General features: G+C 57.4%; 3 protein-coding genes across 3 annotated transcripts; all 3 read right to left on the minus strand.

Moving 5' to 3' along the window:
- Positions 1-3,325: 3,325 nt before the first annotated feature.
- Positions 3,326-4,264, minus strand: SLS55_003088 (uncharacterized protein; the record flags this gene model as incomplete). Its single annotated transcript, XM_066774568.1, has 2 exons — positions 3,326-4,196; positions 4,260-4,264. 2 exons carry the CDS (start codon positions 4,262-4,264, stop codon positions 3,326-3,328), a joined length of 876 nt encoding a protein of 291 aa, XP_066634687.1.
- A 999-nt stretch (positions 4,265-5,263) lies between these two features.
- Positions 5,264-6,648, minus strand: SLS55_003089 (uncharacterized protein; the record flags this gene model as incomplete). Its single annotated transcript, XM_066774569.1, has 2 exons — positions 5,264-6,067; positions 6,121-6,648. 2 exons carry the CDS (start codon positions 6,646-6,648, stop codon positions 5,264-5,266), a joined length of 1,332 nt encoding a protein of 443 aa, XP_066634688.1.
- A 3,104-nt stretch (positions 6,649-9,752) lies between these two features.
- On the minus strand, positions 9,753-11,390 carry SLS55_003090 (uncharacterized protein; the record flags this gene model as incomplete). The annotated part of the gene is made up of 2 exons (XM_066774570.1): positions 9,753-10,679; positions 10,872-11,390. The coding sequence occupies 2 exons, from the start codon at positions 11,388-11,390 to the stop codon at positions 9,753-9,755; spliced, it is 1,446 nt and encodes a 481-aa protein (XP_066634689.1).
- Positions 11,391-14,519: the final 3,129 nt, after the last annotated feature.

Consider the following 14,519-nt stretch of genomic DNA (forward strand, 5'->3'; position numbering starts at 1 on the left):
TACTCTCATCGCTGGTTCAGTTTCGTTCTTTCTTCGGGTAAGCAGTGGGCGGTAGCAAACAGGTGTCGATCTGGGTTTGAAGGAGGGATTCCCTTCTTTAGTTCACTTGTAGATAAGTGCGTGGAGCAACGGGTAAAGCAAGGCATCATGCTGGATTCAAGCACAGTAGTGGAGAAATTTCGCTTTCATAATCATGGGGTGCCTTCAAAGTATGCGCCGGTAATTGTATAGCTTTCTACTCTTTCTGTTTCTCTCTCGCCGATCGGGCTTTTTCCTTGTTCTGATACACAAGAGCTGGCTGATGTGCGTCGACTCACGTGCGGATGGTTGTGATGACGATTAGCGGCAATCTTTCCACAACTTTGGACGGAGAGGCAAAGCAAGATTTCGGAGACAACACGGATCGTGCGCCTTGAGACATGAAAGGGACGCGAGTACGAGCCAGGCCTTCATCAGCAGCACTTGCAGGCAGTACCTATGGAGAGCTCGGCAAGCAGCTCCTCAGAGATTGCCAGCGCGGAGATCTACGCGCGTGATGAAGCTGTCATGCGGGATCGAATCGTTTCCTTGTGTGTACCTTACCCGACATGCTGGCTTTGGTTTGGTTTGGCAAAGCATGATCTCGGATGGTTTCGTCGAAGCTCGTCGAGAGGCTAGATTGCTCCTGCTGTCCGCAACAGCTCTGGAAGTTGTACGGATGGCCACGACATTCTCGCTTGCAGCCGACAAGCGACGTAAGAGATCTCGTCCAGTCTTGCCCCGGCTTGCAGCTCGCGTGGCCTCCCGGACCCGCATTTGGTGCCACAGGCAATCCCAAGCTTGACCTTGCTCCGTCACAGTGTTCCCGAGGTGCTCCAGCCACCGTCTGTCTCGCGCGAAGCCTAGCCTAGCCTAGCCGAGCCCCCAAGCTCCACCAGCTACCGTGTCTTCGCAACCTAGCCTGCGCCGCACTGCCGACTTGCGCCTGCCCTTCCTCATTCGCGCTTCCACCGGCCCCTCCCTTCAAGACGATACAACCGCCCGAAAAGGAAATGTTTCACCAGGGCGATGTGCAAAGCGGCATCTCGCTTGCTATCACGCAGGCCAAGTCCGTCGTTTGCTTTGTTCGAGGTGCGTAGCTTCTGACGTATACGTTGTCCCCCGCATCCCGACCCCAAAAGCCTGCAACATCTTGTCATAGTCCAACGTGTCTTTCTGTGTGTCTCTAACAGAATTTTGCGAAGGCAGACGCGGGCGAAGAGAGTACGACATGGGAGGACGAGTGGTTAAGCAACGAACCGGTGAGTTCCACAAGCACTCTCCAAGCAAACCAGCCATTCGCGACTGCGCGGATACTTGCTTCCGTGGGAGGCTCTGGAACTTGGTTTGTTAATGCATCTTTCCTCGTAGCTTGCCACGCTCCTGGCCCAGAAGACGATTGCCTTGCGCCTTGAGGCAGGTAGCCAGGAAGCCGGTTTCTTGTCCGTATTTTGCCCCGTCCCGAAGACGCCGGCGGTCCTTGTCATACAGTAGGTGATCCAAATCCCCACGGGGGAGAAAGGGCTCGGATGCTAAACATCTGGGGAGTCGTTGAACTGCTCTGCTAACGCGCGAGTTGCTCAGTAACGGACAACTGAGGCTGTGCTTGCTGGGGGGAATTAGCCACGATGAATTCATCAGCAAACTGGAAGGTGTATTGAACCCGGAAACAGCAGGTCATGGCTCCGCGCCTGAGGACACGACTACAACGGAGGCTTTGGTGGACGACACCACGGAAGCTGCCACGCAAGTGCAACCCGAGTCCAACTCGATAGCTGACGAACCATCGACCTCGACCGCGCAAGCGACCACCTCGTCTGTTTCTCCGACGACCGAAAGCCCACCTTCCGCGTCGACACAACCCGCACCAACGCAACCTGCAACGTCCTCCGCATCCACTTCCAGCGCCGATCTCAATTCGCTCTTCCCCGACCGCGCAGCTCGCCTCGAGGCAGACCATCAGTTGACACAGGAGGCGGAAGCTGCCGCACGCGCTGCTAAGGCCGCAGGAAAGCGAAGGGCTGTTGAGGAGGAAATATCATCTGCGAGTCCGCAAGACACCAGAAGGCTCAGTTACGCGGCGCAGGAGAAGATGCGCAAACAGGCCCATCAAGACGAGCTCAACCGGATTCTTCAGCGCGTGGAAGCCGACAAAAAGGAGCGCAGGGAGCGGGAAGAGTTACGCAAGCGGCAGCGCGAAGCTGAGCTCCAAGAGTTCGCGGGGGCAGATTTCGCGACTCCTGCGTCCCCCGTGTTAGAGATCGCAAAGAGAGGCTCAATATCTGGTGCAAGCCGGGGCCCAGCCCCCAAATCGGGAGATGTCTGCCTCCGTATTCGCCTCCTCGACGGCAGCCAGATTCGCGAGTACTTTCCACCCACGGCGACGTTGCATGCGGACGTGCGGCCACGCGTCGACTGGGCGCTCAGCAGCGGCCCTGGACCTTCTTCGTCCTCGAGCAAGCCTCCCGCGGCACCGCCTTATTCCTTCAAACATATCCTCGCACCACTTCCTAACCGCACCCTTGGCCCTTCGGATGAGACGAAGCCACTCAACGATCTTCCGGACGTTGTTCCAAGCGCAACTCTCGTCCTAGTTCCCGTCAAAAACGCTGTCGGTGCCTACACGGGCCTTGGTGGCGGGTACGTAGGGAGCATCTACGTTGCCATGGTCCAGCTCTACAACATGTTTGTGGGGCTCCTGGCAACGTTCTTCGCGCCTTTTGGGAGGGGCAGAGGCGGTCAAGAAGGCGGCGGTGGCCATGGTGGGGCTACCGTCGGTGGGGCACAGGACGGACAGGGGCAGGGGAGGGGCTCGGGCAGAGAGGGAGGAAATGCAGGGGGCAGTGGGAGTGGAAGTGGAAGTGGGATCAGGATCAGGACATTAAGAGATCAGGATGAAAAGGGGAACGAGTATTACAACGGGAATAGCCTAGACTTTGAGCCGAAGCCGAAGAAGGGGGATGAGGACGAGAAAAAGTGAGGATGAAGAGCACGGGTGTGGATGGTGCACGTATGGAATGGTGGGGTTTGCATGGGGTGTGGTCAGATGAGTAGTAGGTGTTGTTACCCTGGCTTCATCATACCGTTCAGGTGAAGGTTTCAACCACACTAACGATCATGCCTAAGTTACGATAAAGTACGTTAAGACTTTCATAATGCTCATGAGTTCATGACTGGTATTTTGACTTGCTGTCCAATTCCAACAAGCTATTCAATCACCTTGTGAACCGAAAAGATATCCTTGCTACTGCGGATGAGTTTGCTTACAGTCTCTTTTCTCCACCTGAAGAATCCTCCCTCGGTCTCTTCACTGCTCTTTCTCCTCCTTAACAAACATCAGATCCGTCCTCATTGTGTACTTGACCCCCTCCAGCACGTCATCGCCAGAATGCACCATGTTCCGATGCTGAAACAAAAGAACTCTCCCAACCCTCGGCACAACATCCACTCTTCTCCCCCTCGTCGCAGGATCGGGATCGCCAAACGACAAGGTAAACCAGTCATTCGGGCCATGGAAAGTGGTGGCGCCGCCCTTCAGCGGCGCCTCGGGCTCGCCCTCGACGCGGCCGATGAACGGGCTCCTCCTCTCGCGATCCTCATGGCCCGTCACCTCCTCGCCGTCGTTGAGGTACAGGTGCAGGGTGAGGAACGACCGCTCCACCGGCCCGCCCTCGACCCGCGGCCGCTCGTACGTGCCGTCGCAGTGCGGCTTGAAGTACTCGCCGCCCACGTACCGCAGGAACCGCAGCCGCTCGTTCAGCCCCGCGCACCGCCACCGCTCCCCGCGCTGCACCTGCCGCGCGTGTAGCGCGCTGCCGTGCCCATCCTCCGCCGTCCCCCGCGGCGGTACGCTCCACTTCTCGCCCTCCAGCACGGCCAACTCGGGCACGAGCGGTGCGGCGCGCGCCCACAGCCGCGCGGCAATCTCGGCATCGTCGTAGATGATGCGCCCGCAGTTGCGCGTGTCGACGGCTAGCGCTTCCCGGCCGCCGCCCATGTTGACCATGGCGCGCTCCCAGGTGCCGCCGTCTTCCTTTCCTCCTTCCTTGGAGCTGGCCGCCGCCGCTAGTCGTAGTAGGGTGGCGCACTCGGACGGCGTGAGCAGGTCGTCGATGACGGTCGCGTAGCAGTTTGCGTACTGTGGTATGGGGCTGAGGGCGAAGTTGATGCGGGTGGTGCTGACGGTGGCGGGGGCGGGGCCGCGGAGGAAGGAGGCGGGGAGAGAGGCGGGCGGTGGGGACGCCATCGTTTTGGATATCGTGGCTGTTTTCTCTATCTTCTTCTTTTTTCCCTTCGTTGGTGTGTTCTGGGCTGGTTGGGCCGAGGCTTTAATGTGGAGGTGGCGCAGCTGGTCGGCAGCGATTTGCGATGCTACGGACGGCGCGGGATGGGAGTGGGAAATCTGTAAAAAGGATGTTGCCTTTGGCAGTCGCATATGGCAATGGATTGATGGCTGTGAAGCGGGGCTTTGAGGCTGCTCTTAAATGTAAATGGCGGCGTGGGGATGGGTGAGGCTGTGTGTAAGCCTAGTTGTGGCTCGTGTCCGCTGTTGCCTGGTTGACTCATCTGTGACTGGCTACTTCCCGCTAACACCTCACCGCTTGCTCTTGCAAGGCTGATTCCGGTGCTCTTAGCTGTTTAGCGTCTGAGGCTTGGTTGTGGGCAATGCTTCTGTCATGGAGTGGTCTTTTATTTCAATTTGTTACCATATTGAGTCTGTGAGAACGCCACTCAAGAACACTTCATATTATAGCGCCGTCAAGTTTCATGAAGAGATGTTGTATTGCTTGTGCCGAAATTCGAACCACTACAAAGGATAATGAAATGTTCCTCTTCTAAAAGTTACTGCGGTTACGTGGTAATATACCCGTGTCTCTCCCATGTATGCTCAGGATGCAAATACAATGATGCAATATGCAATTTCTTTCGTCGCCTACTGTGGGGTGTAGATGCGAGCCGTTAAAACTTTATTGACACATCATGACATAGAAGTGCGCTACCCACATACGTACGGTGCAATATCCCCACGATGCAGAAACTTTGGACAAAAAGCAGCTCTAATTCAGACTCCCAGCCAGCCAACCATCATCCACAAACTCCTCTAATGGTATCTCCAAATCTTTCGCACATACGAGGGATATCATATATCGCAACACCGCTCAATGAGTACAGACAAAAGGGAAAGAAAAAAGCGACAACGGCAGCATTCAGTAACCAAGAAACATACAGTCCTTAAGGAAAGTCGTCATGAGTACACCCGGTTACTTCCACTTCCCTTGGAAGTAGAACTCAAACTCTCGTCCTTCTCGCCCGCGCTGTCGCCACGCATGCGGCTCCTCGCGTACGTTATACCAGCAATGTCGTCCAACTCCATCGGGTCGCTGCGCACGATGACCGTCGTCTCTGTCTTGACCGCGAGCACGGCACGGGGCGGCGGAGGGGGAGTGAGCATCTCGGTGCTATCCTGCCGCACCAACGAACGATCACTCCCACCCCCAATGATGATGGAGCGGCGGAAGCCGGCGCCGGCGCCGGCTTCGATGATGGTGGTGGTGCCGAAGAGTTGGCGGTTCTTCCAGAAGGGGAAGGAGGACTGGAAGGTGTCGATAAGGTCGGCTTCGGCCCGGGCACCGGCCGCCTCCTCGTCGTCATCATCGTCTTCGATGTCGTTGTCGGGGGTAGGCAGGGGGACGAAGACGTCGCGGGTGAGGCAGAACACCAAGACGTCGAGCCAGCCGGTGCAGGCGATCATGGCGCCGGCGAGGCACAGGTGCGCCATGCTTGTTTCGGTGCCGACGACGCTTTGGAGGCGGGCAGAGGCGAGGGGCAGGGTACACACGACGTAGATGAGAGGATATACGACCATCATGTAGGCGGCGCGCTGCGCCTTGGCCGACGTGACGGGGCAGGGGAAGTGATTCCTCTTGATGCGCAGGCGGATGATCCAGAAAAGGGCTCCGTAGAGGAAGACGGTGCCGAACTCGGCGACGAAGATCCAGAAGTAGTGGCCCCATAGACGTAGGCTGGGGTACTTGATGTTGATCCAGCACTGTGACTTGAGGTGAGCTGGAGTAGTGATGACAAGCAAGGGGAAGAACTTACCCAAGCACCGGCACGGACGTAGAAGTCTTCGGTATGTGTAGCCACACCCAAGATGGCAGCTAGGAAGACGAGAGCCCAGATTGAGGCGCAAGCAGTGTAGAAGGTGTAGGTATCGATCCTGTAGGAGAGGGCTATACAGGCGAAAGTGTGGAGGCCGATGGCGACGGCCCACCAGCCGCTTGCAAGGTCGCCGACGGATACGAACCATCCCTGGGCATAGCATGAAGGGGAATCGACATCGATTGCATCACGCAGAAGCCACTCGATGTTGATGAAGAAGGCGATGGCTTGTTGGAGGTCGGCAAGGAGAAGGTTGAAGATGAGGAACAGGAACTGGTTCTGGACGCCATGGGCTTTTCTGTGCCACCGGGAGAAGAGGGTCCGGGCGAGGAAGAGAAGAAGGATGAAGGAAGAGACAAGTGACATGGCACTGAAAACGACTATTGCAGTGAGGCCCCTGGTGATGACATGTGTTAAAGGAGAGAGGGAGGCAGACTCGGGTGCCATATCGGCTACATTCTGGCCCATTGTGGCGTATACAACAAAAGAGAAAGGCAACAAGGCTGATGGTCAGGCGGGAGGATGATAACATGGTGGGACGGAAGAGGCGGGCTGGGCATATGTAGCAGTGGGCGGAGGGCGCGGAGAGAGTCGATAAAGTTACAAGGATGAGTCGTGGTGATGCTAGGGTGTTTTGATGCTTAGATCTGGCCATGGGCTGGCGCACAGATCGAAAGAGGCATCGTCAGAGCCCGGCCAGCGCTTAAGGACGGACATTCCGTGCAGACGTAAGTTTGTTAGCCGTACAAACGGACAGATGCGGACTGGCGGAATGCCAATGGGCTGATGCAGCGTGTTGACGTCCATGCGAGAGTTGGACCGCCGTACTGTTGGCTCGAGTAGATGGGCAAGAGAAAGGGTCTGTTGGGCGACTATCTCGTTCAACGTATGAAGGGCGTTCGGGTGCGCCCAGCGCGGAGCCAAGCTGGCGGGAAGCAACGGCAGGCGCAGATGGGACAAGGCTAGCAACGTGCTCTGGCGGCTTCTCGAATCATGAAGGAGAGGAGCGAGGCCGGATGCAGACTGGCATGACGATCGTTTGGGGCTGGTGTTGGGCGCTGACCCGCTCTTGCCCTGCGCTCCGCCGCCTGCCTCGTCTCTCCTCCGCCGCCTTCCGCCCTCTGCGCTTTCCGCCTCGCCCCCAACCCTCCAGCAAGCCGGGCACCACGTCGGCCACGTGTTTGCCTGCTGCTCACATGCATCGCTCTGCCCCAGTGCAGCAGCTGTCTCGGCCATGCTGAAGCTACGTCGCAGCCTTACCCAACTTGTTTCAGCTGCGGAGCTTATCCCAACGCTCAGGCCCGTAGATCCACCCCCCGGCTTCAGCTGCTCCACCTCCTCGACGCGGCTACTATCACCAAACGCATGCTCCTTTTTCAGAGCCATGCTCTTGCCTCTTCTCCACCACCTGCCCTCCCAACCCAGCGTTGATCAGCTCTGGGCCTGCACAGCCGTCAACCTCCCCCCCCCCCCCCCCCCCCCTCCTAATTGCACCAGAGAGTATATCCACGGATACACTGCATACCTGTGAACGAGAGCTTCGACTGCCTCAACCTTGTTCCTCGTAACGTCGGCCGCTGCAGCAATACCCGCGCGGCCCGGCACGGTACCGCTGTCAAATCCTGGTGGGCTGACCTTGTCGCTGCCCAAGTCCGTCCGCTGGTCTTCTGAGATGCCTCGGCATATGTTGAGGAGAGGTTAATATACTGAAGCTTGGCTGCATTTAAGTGCCGGCTGACTTTATTTGCAAATCTACAACATCCGAGACACGAGCTGGCCTGAACTGATGAGTGATCTGATGAGTGATGCTTGACCACAACCAAACCATAACTCTGTCGCTCGTGCTCTAGAACTCGTCTCTGTCTCATATCCACCGCAGCCTGACTGTTCAGATGCCGTGCTCGTCTCATCTGCCGCCTTGTTCCTGTTTGGCAGCATCGTATTTCCCTTCTCCACCGCATCTCGAGTCTGGGCGCGTGCCGTCATCTATTGCTGACATGATGCCCAGCGCTCGCAGCCACAACCGCGCAGCCCTCTTACAAATTCTCCGGCCGCTGACTCGCGCGCAAAGCCGTTGCCGAGATTGACGGCGGCTCTGATCAGGGTCCTTCCGCCTGGCTGATGCCCATTCTCCGCACTGGGGCACCGCTTTCCATAAAACGGTCGGGGTCCGTCGGCAGTCGAGTCAAGTAGGACGAGACGGCGCGCTTGGCACCGTTTATATGCCCCGCGACGACGTCGGACCCACCGTGTTACGGCGGAGGTTGGCGAGACCCAGGAGCTTAACCGAACTTCATCGCACGAGTCAAGCATGGAAAGGTGGCGTTTGATTTCGACCAGCGGAAGAATTTGAAAAACTGGTGATCCAGACGATGCGTTGACGGATTCAACTCCGTAATCTTTCAATGGAGAGTTCCCGTGGCAAAAGGTCGACTGCCCCAAGAATCGTCTTACTCCATACCGCCATTACCCTGCGTTCAAATGACACAATGTCGGTTTGTTCAGTATTGCAACTGGGTTAAGGTAGTTGATTCATACATGTTGGACATGGACGCTTCAACTCATCCTTACATGGTCTTTTACACCGAAGACCTCCCCCTACCCTTTCATCACTTCGCTGGCCGGTCCTCATTCTGGAAACACTCGAAATGTCGTTACTCTAATGTTACAACAGGTGCCATAAAGAATTGGGCCCTCTAACCTCCATCGACGACGCTATTACCCTTCCTACACAGGTAGTTGGATCTAAGATCCGGACGCATTTGCGCGTATTTAAGACCCACATCATCGTCCAGATCTTAGGTTCAACTGCCCATGAATATAGTGCAACATCTTTGAGAGGAGCTTTCGGGTAGACCCGACTATTTTGTCACCTGCTGTGAGGGCACACCTCAACTACGGGGGCACTCGGTAAATCCATTCAACCGGGTCAGATCAGCAAACCTGTCAAAAGGACGGAAAAATGGGAAAGTGAGATTAAATTCAGTATGAGAAAGATCGTACACTCGCGAGTTGGAAAATGTTCCATATTCCGAGCGCTTCGTAACAAGGCCTCCTCTACGTAAGGTACATGTTCATCTGCCATCATTTTGGCATCTCTCTCTTGCTGATATGATCAAGAGCAGCTGTTGTCTTGCATGTCGATCTACAATGTGAAGAGTCGACTGGATGAAGACGAAGGTATGGGAAAGAGGGAAAAAAGAAACTTAAGAAAAAAAAAAGAGTATAGCCTTCCCAGGTCATGAACACCTTTTCCATGGATCCTCCTCCCCGACCATGCACACGTACAGAGATTGAGAGAGAGCAAGGAAACAACGAGAGTTGGAAGAGTAGGCCGTACCCAGTCCGGTATCCAGGGTATCTCAGATGCTAGAAAGAAAAGGTAAAAGAAAAGGAAAAATAGACGAGTCATTCCGGTCTAGCGTACATTGTGTATCATCAAAGGGTAATGGGGAGAATAAAAAAGAAATGAGAACTGTTGGAAGTTTTGGCACATCGCAATTTCGACTCCAGATATTATTCGGTATTTGTTTTCTTTTTCCTTGTCGGTTGGTTTGTTGTTCTTCTCTTCTTTAGTATGGACTACCCGACCTTGGCCTCATGGCATGCGAGTTGCCAACTACCTCGACAGTTCTTCCGTTGGGCGTTGACATGCCGCTGCTACCGTTGCTACCGCTACCCTCACCGGGCAGCATGAAACCGTTGGCCGGCTCCACCCTAATCTCAACCTTCGTCTCGGCGCGCACGCCGCCGAGGCCGGCAAGGATGGAGTCGGTGCTGCCACGGGGCGTCGACTCGCGGGCAGAGGTGCTGCTGCTGCGGGCGCGGGTGAGGCCCTGTGTTGAGGGAGTGTTGCTAGCCTTGTGCTTGGGGCGGCCGACGCGCTCGGTGGCGTGGTGATGGACGCCACCCTTGGACAGTTCGTCCATGTCGATGAAGTTGGAGCCGCGCGCGTCGAGGCCGCCAGTGATAGTGACGCTGTGGTCGGCGCCCATGCCGCCCTTGCGGTCGCTGAAGGATGCAATGTCCCAACCCGTGGCGGTGTGGCTGCTGCCATGGCCTCCATAGCCGGTGCGTCCGCCAGAGGAGGAGGCGCCCTTGCCGGCCCCGCCCTGGGGCTGATCGATCTCGTTGGAGACGAGCACGCGGCGCGTCAACGCGTACAGGGCGGCGTCGACCCAGCCGCACGACGTCATCATCGAGCCGGCAGCGCAGTAGTAGGCGATGGGCAGCGTCTGACCAGTCATTGTGGCCATGCGGCCCGCGGCCAGGGGCAGGGTCAGCAGCACGTACGTGAGCGGGTACAAGACCATGTAGCGCGCCGCCTGCGAGACCTTGTTTTGTGTGCTGTGCTGGTGCGCGCTGGCGATGCTGACGAGCTGCTTGCGCAGGTAGATGAAGATGAGTGCGTAGATGATGACAGTGCCAAACTCGATGATGAAGATCCATAGGTAGTGCAACCAGAGGCGCTCCGTCTCGTACTTGTCCGATGCCCAGCACTAGGAAGCGATGAATGTTAGCCTTTTCCTCGTAATGCAGTCGTTATCTGTGCTACCATGGGAGATGAAAGTTTTCCCGGCTCCGGCCTGCCACGAGAGCTCAAGGATCATGCGAGGTGATCTTGACACCTCTTCTGGTTGCTCCTTTCATCTCGTTCTATGGTAGCCCTTTAAAAGAAAAGAGTCACTTACCCAGGCACCAGCCGCGGTGAAGTAGTCACTCCCATGCAACGCCGGACCAAGCACCGTTAGCAACAAGGCGAGCGCCCAGATGACAATTGTGCCGGTCAAGAAGGCCCTGAATGGAAGCTGGCGGCCCTTGACGACGCTAAAGAAGGTGTGCAGGGCGATAGCGAGGACGAACATGCCGGAAGAGATGTCGCCAATCTGGACGAGCCAGGCCTGGCCGAAGCAGGCGGGGCTTGGGGCCAGCATGCTGTCGGTGTGGATCCAATGGAAGCTGATGAGGAAGGAGATGGACTGCTGTAGGTCGGCCAGCAGCAGATTGTAAATAAGCAGCACGTACTGGTTGTAACCGACGTAGCTGCGGTAATGTTTGCGCCACGATACCAGACGGTATGTGATCCAGCACAGCAGTGCGAGCGTTGCCACCGTCGACATCAGCGCGAAGATGCCAACCGGCCACAGGCCCCGTCGCAGGTCTTCCGGCAGCGGGTCCACGCTGTACGGCCATGGGAAGTATTGCGGCATGTTCTCGGTCTTTGAGTTGCGAATCAACGGGGTTTCCTTGCTTCCGTCCGAAGGTTTAATTCCTTTTAGCCTTTAGACTTCTCCGTTTTCCGGCTGTTATTGGTTCGTCGGCGTGGAATCAAGAGTTATAGGGCGACGTATGGATCGACAGCTTGGGCCAGAAAGTCGTGTCTTCGTGGATGTCAATTGGCTCTATACCCTCGAGTGCATGTCGAGAAGTGTATCCTGGTCCTTCGCTTCCTCAGTCCTTGCAGCCGTTTTGGTGGAAGGCCTCGTGGTGAAGAGGATATGCCTCAGTGGCGCGGATGTGTTGAGACAGGCGAAATGAGGGTAAGAGAAGGAGTGGAGGGAGGGGGGCTGATATGAGAAGGAAGAACGAGGGTCGGTGGGGCTGAACAGGGAGTGGTATGGGAAGAGGATAATAGAGCGGGGGATTCGAGGCACAAGGCGAGTCAAAACCAGGGACGAAAGGATGATGGAAGATCGGCCTTTTGGCGAGGGAACACGGCAGTCTTTTTCAGTCGACCAGGGTCCTGATGGACGTGGGGCGTCAGAAGGACAGGGTGGTGATTAGGTGGATCAGTGCACTCGCCGCTGGCCGGGGATGGGATGAGGCGAGAGAGGGTGGCATCAGTGGGAATGCGCTATGGCAGATCAAACGGGAGGCAGAGGACGCGGATGCGGGTGCTAATGGGGACGGGCCCGGTAAATCTGGCCCAGCTGGCCTGTCATCTCTTGTCTCCACTGGGATCCTTCGGCAGCCTGAGGAACTTGGACCGGGGCATGCTGGCAGGGCGCACGCCATCAGCTTTTCCGGCGGCCATGATGCCCGCTTGCCTGGTCCAGCGTGGGATTCGGGCCGCTGCCATTGGATTATTTTTTGTGGGTTGGCCCCGGTGTCCTGGTGACAGGGTGTTGGAGGCGCGCTCGGTGCAGCTCCGGGACGCGCAGCTCGTTGACATAGGTGCTACCTGCTGCGGAAGGATTCGAGGCTAGCTGGCGGCGCGACCGCAGAAGCTCCGCGCTCTCTTGTTGTTCCCATCGCGTTTTGCTCGAATCCCATGTGCGTCGGCTGTGGCGGGAGTGTGGGGGGCTCCGCGAGCTGAGGTCGCACCAGGAACCAGGGCCGACGACTCGCCTGGCGCAGTCCAGATGGCGCAGCCTGGTGCCGACAGGGGAGGCCGCGGAGGCGACTACGTAAACAGCAGCGTGGGTTGGACGGTCTCAGGCGAATGACGGGGCGGCATGTCGTTGTGCTGCGGCTGGCCAGGCACCTGCCACGATCTGCGCTCCCAAGAGCATGGGGTAGGCAGGCGCCGATACGGCGCCCGCCCGTTACGGAGCGCTGCGCCGGTGATCAGCAGGGGGTCTTGCTTCTTCCTGTGCACCCGCGCAACCGCAAGAACGGACGGCGTCGACACGACAGCAACGGCGCACTGCACTATCAGCCCGCCAGTAGAAGCGGAAATGCTGGGCTACGACGGACGACAGAGGTGCGCCAGCGGGTCGGGAGTGCAGTTCCGGCGGGAGGAAACGCCGCCGGTGGGGAACAACCTAAGACACCAAGAGCGACGCGGAAGGCTTGCCTGCCCGTCTGACTCGCATGCTTGCGCTGCACACAACGCCGTCGACTCGCCCTCACAGCAACCCAGGGCAACGTTTCGCTAGTGGGCGCTACGTTCGACAACCGCATCACGCAGTGGATTAGCGGCGCCCATCCTCATCGTCTACCGTCCTCAAACGCCAAACCGTCTCTGTTTGCCGCCGCTCCTTGCCGTCGTAGGAACGGTATTTGCAATTCGACACATGGGCGTGCTCATCCCGAAGAAAATCGCCGAATGGTCGGCATCATGTAACGTGACAGCTGACGGGCAGCACCCTAACCCTCTCCTTTCCCAGAACAACACCTTAGCTGCCCTCACCGGCGGCGAGCCTGTCCGTTTCAGGGCGCCGGACTAGAAAGATACTTCGGGCGACATTGGCATTCCAAAGCGTCGGATACCCCTCGACCTCTAGGCCGCTGCGGGGTAGGGGACGGAGACTGCGGCGCGGAAATAATTGCACCCTCCTGTGTACTGCAGGCACGCAGGGCTGAGGACGAGGAAGAAGAAAGAGCCACATCGGATCTCGATCACAGGCACAACAGGGGCACCACTGCAATTCCCCGCCCTTGCCTTCTTCTCACACTATCGGCGGATCGGGCGCGCAAGCTGGCTCAGCATCTTCATCTTCGCTTCGGCTCCGCTTTGCTGTGTCGTCCAGCGCAATGATCCACCCTCAGCGTCTGCAAATCCTCGGCCTGTGAGGTTCCTGTTGCGCGCGCGAGAGGACCAAGGGATTCACAGCCAACAGCCCCACTTCGGAACTCATCAGAAGCAAAAAGGGATCCACCGCCCGTGCCCGTGCCCGCGCCGCCTTAAGCGACAAACGGAAGCATGCCCGTCCGCTTTGTTACCCAATACTGTGACTTGCGCGTCGCTCCCGCCGCGGCTCGTCGGCGCTGCGGTGCGGGTGGGGTGTTGTAGATGATCTCTATTGACCACGGGGGAAGCTTATCCCAACAAGCCTTTTTTTTTTCTTCTGCTCGGCCAGTTGCGGCGCCTGACGTTGTTCTTCTGCGGAAACGAAAAAGCAAAAAAGGACGACGAATCCTGCAGGAAGACGTGGCGCACGTCACTGTTTCTTCGCCCAACGGCGCCGGATACTTCGGTCGCTGCTATCGGTACGTACCTCGGTGTCTCCGTTCTGGAATAATCCTCGGGCATAGCGACCATTCGCCAATCCACCCGCCGATCCACCTTTGCAATCAACACGAAGACGCAACGAGATGATTGGACTCGCTCGCTTTCGCAACCTCTTGATGAACTCCCTCCCGGTGGGGCTGCGGCGTCAAGCACACAACTGCTCCACTTCGCCGTCTGGAGCTGAGGCTGTGCGCCATGTCACCCTCAGCCCTCAGCCCACCTCTCCTTTTCCCCCGTGTCTCGAACCAGCCAGGTAAAAAGTCGATTTCGTCTTCATCAATTCTCGGCCCTTTGCGCTGAATGGCGAAGCGGGACTCGGCACGCCTAGTCATGAAATCACCGCAGCCGCAGCGGGAAAGCCGCCGCGGCGCAGGATCCACCGAGA

The sequence above is a fragment of the Diplodia seriata genome, assembly GCF_021436955.1.
Source record: "Diplodia seriata strain FDS-637 chromosome Unknown scaffold_3, whole genome shotgun sequence".
Taxonomy (NCBI): domain Eukaryota; kingdom Fungi; phylum Ascomycota; class Dothideomycetes; order Botryosphaeriales; family Botryosphaeriaceae; genus Diplodia; species Diplodia seriata.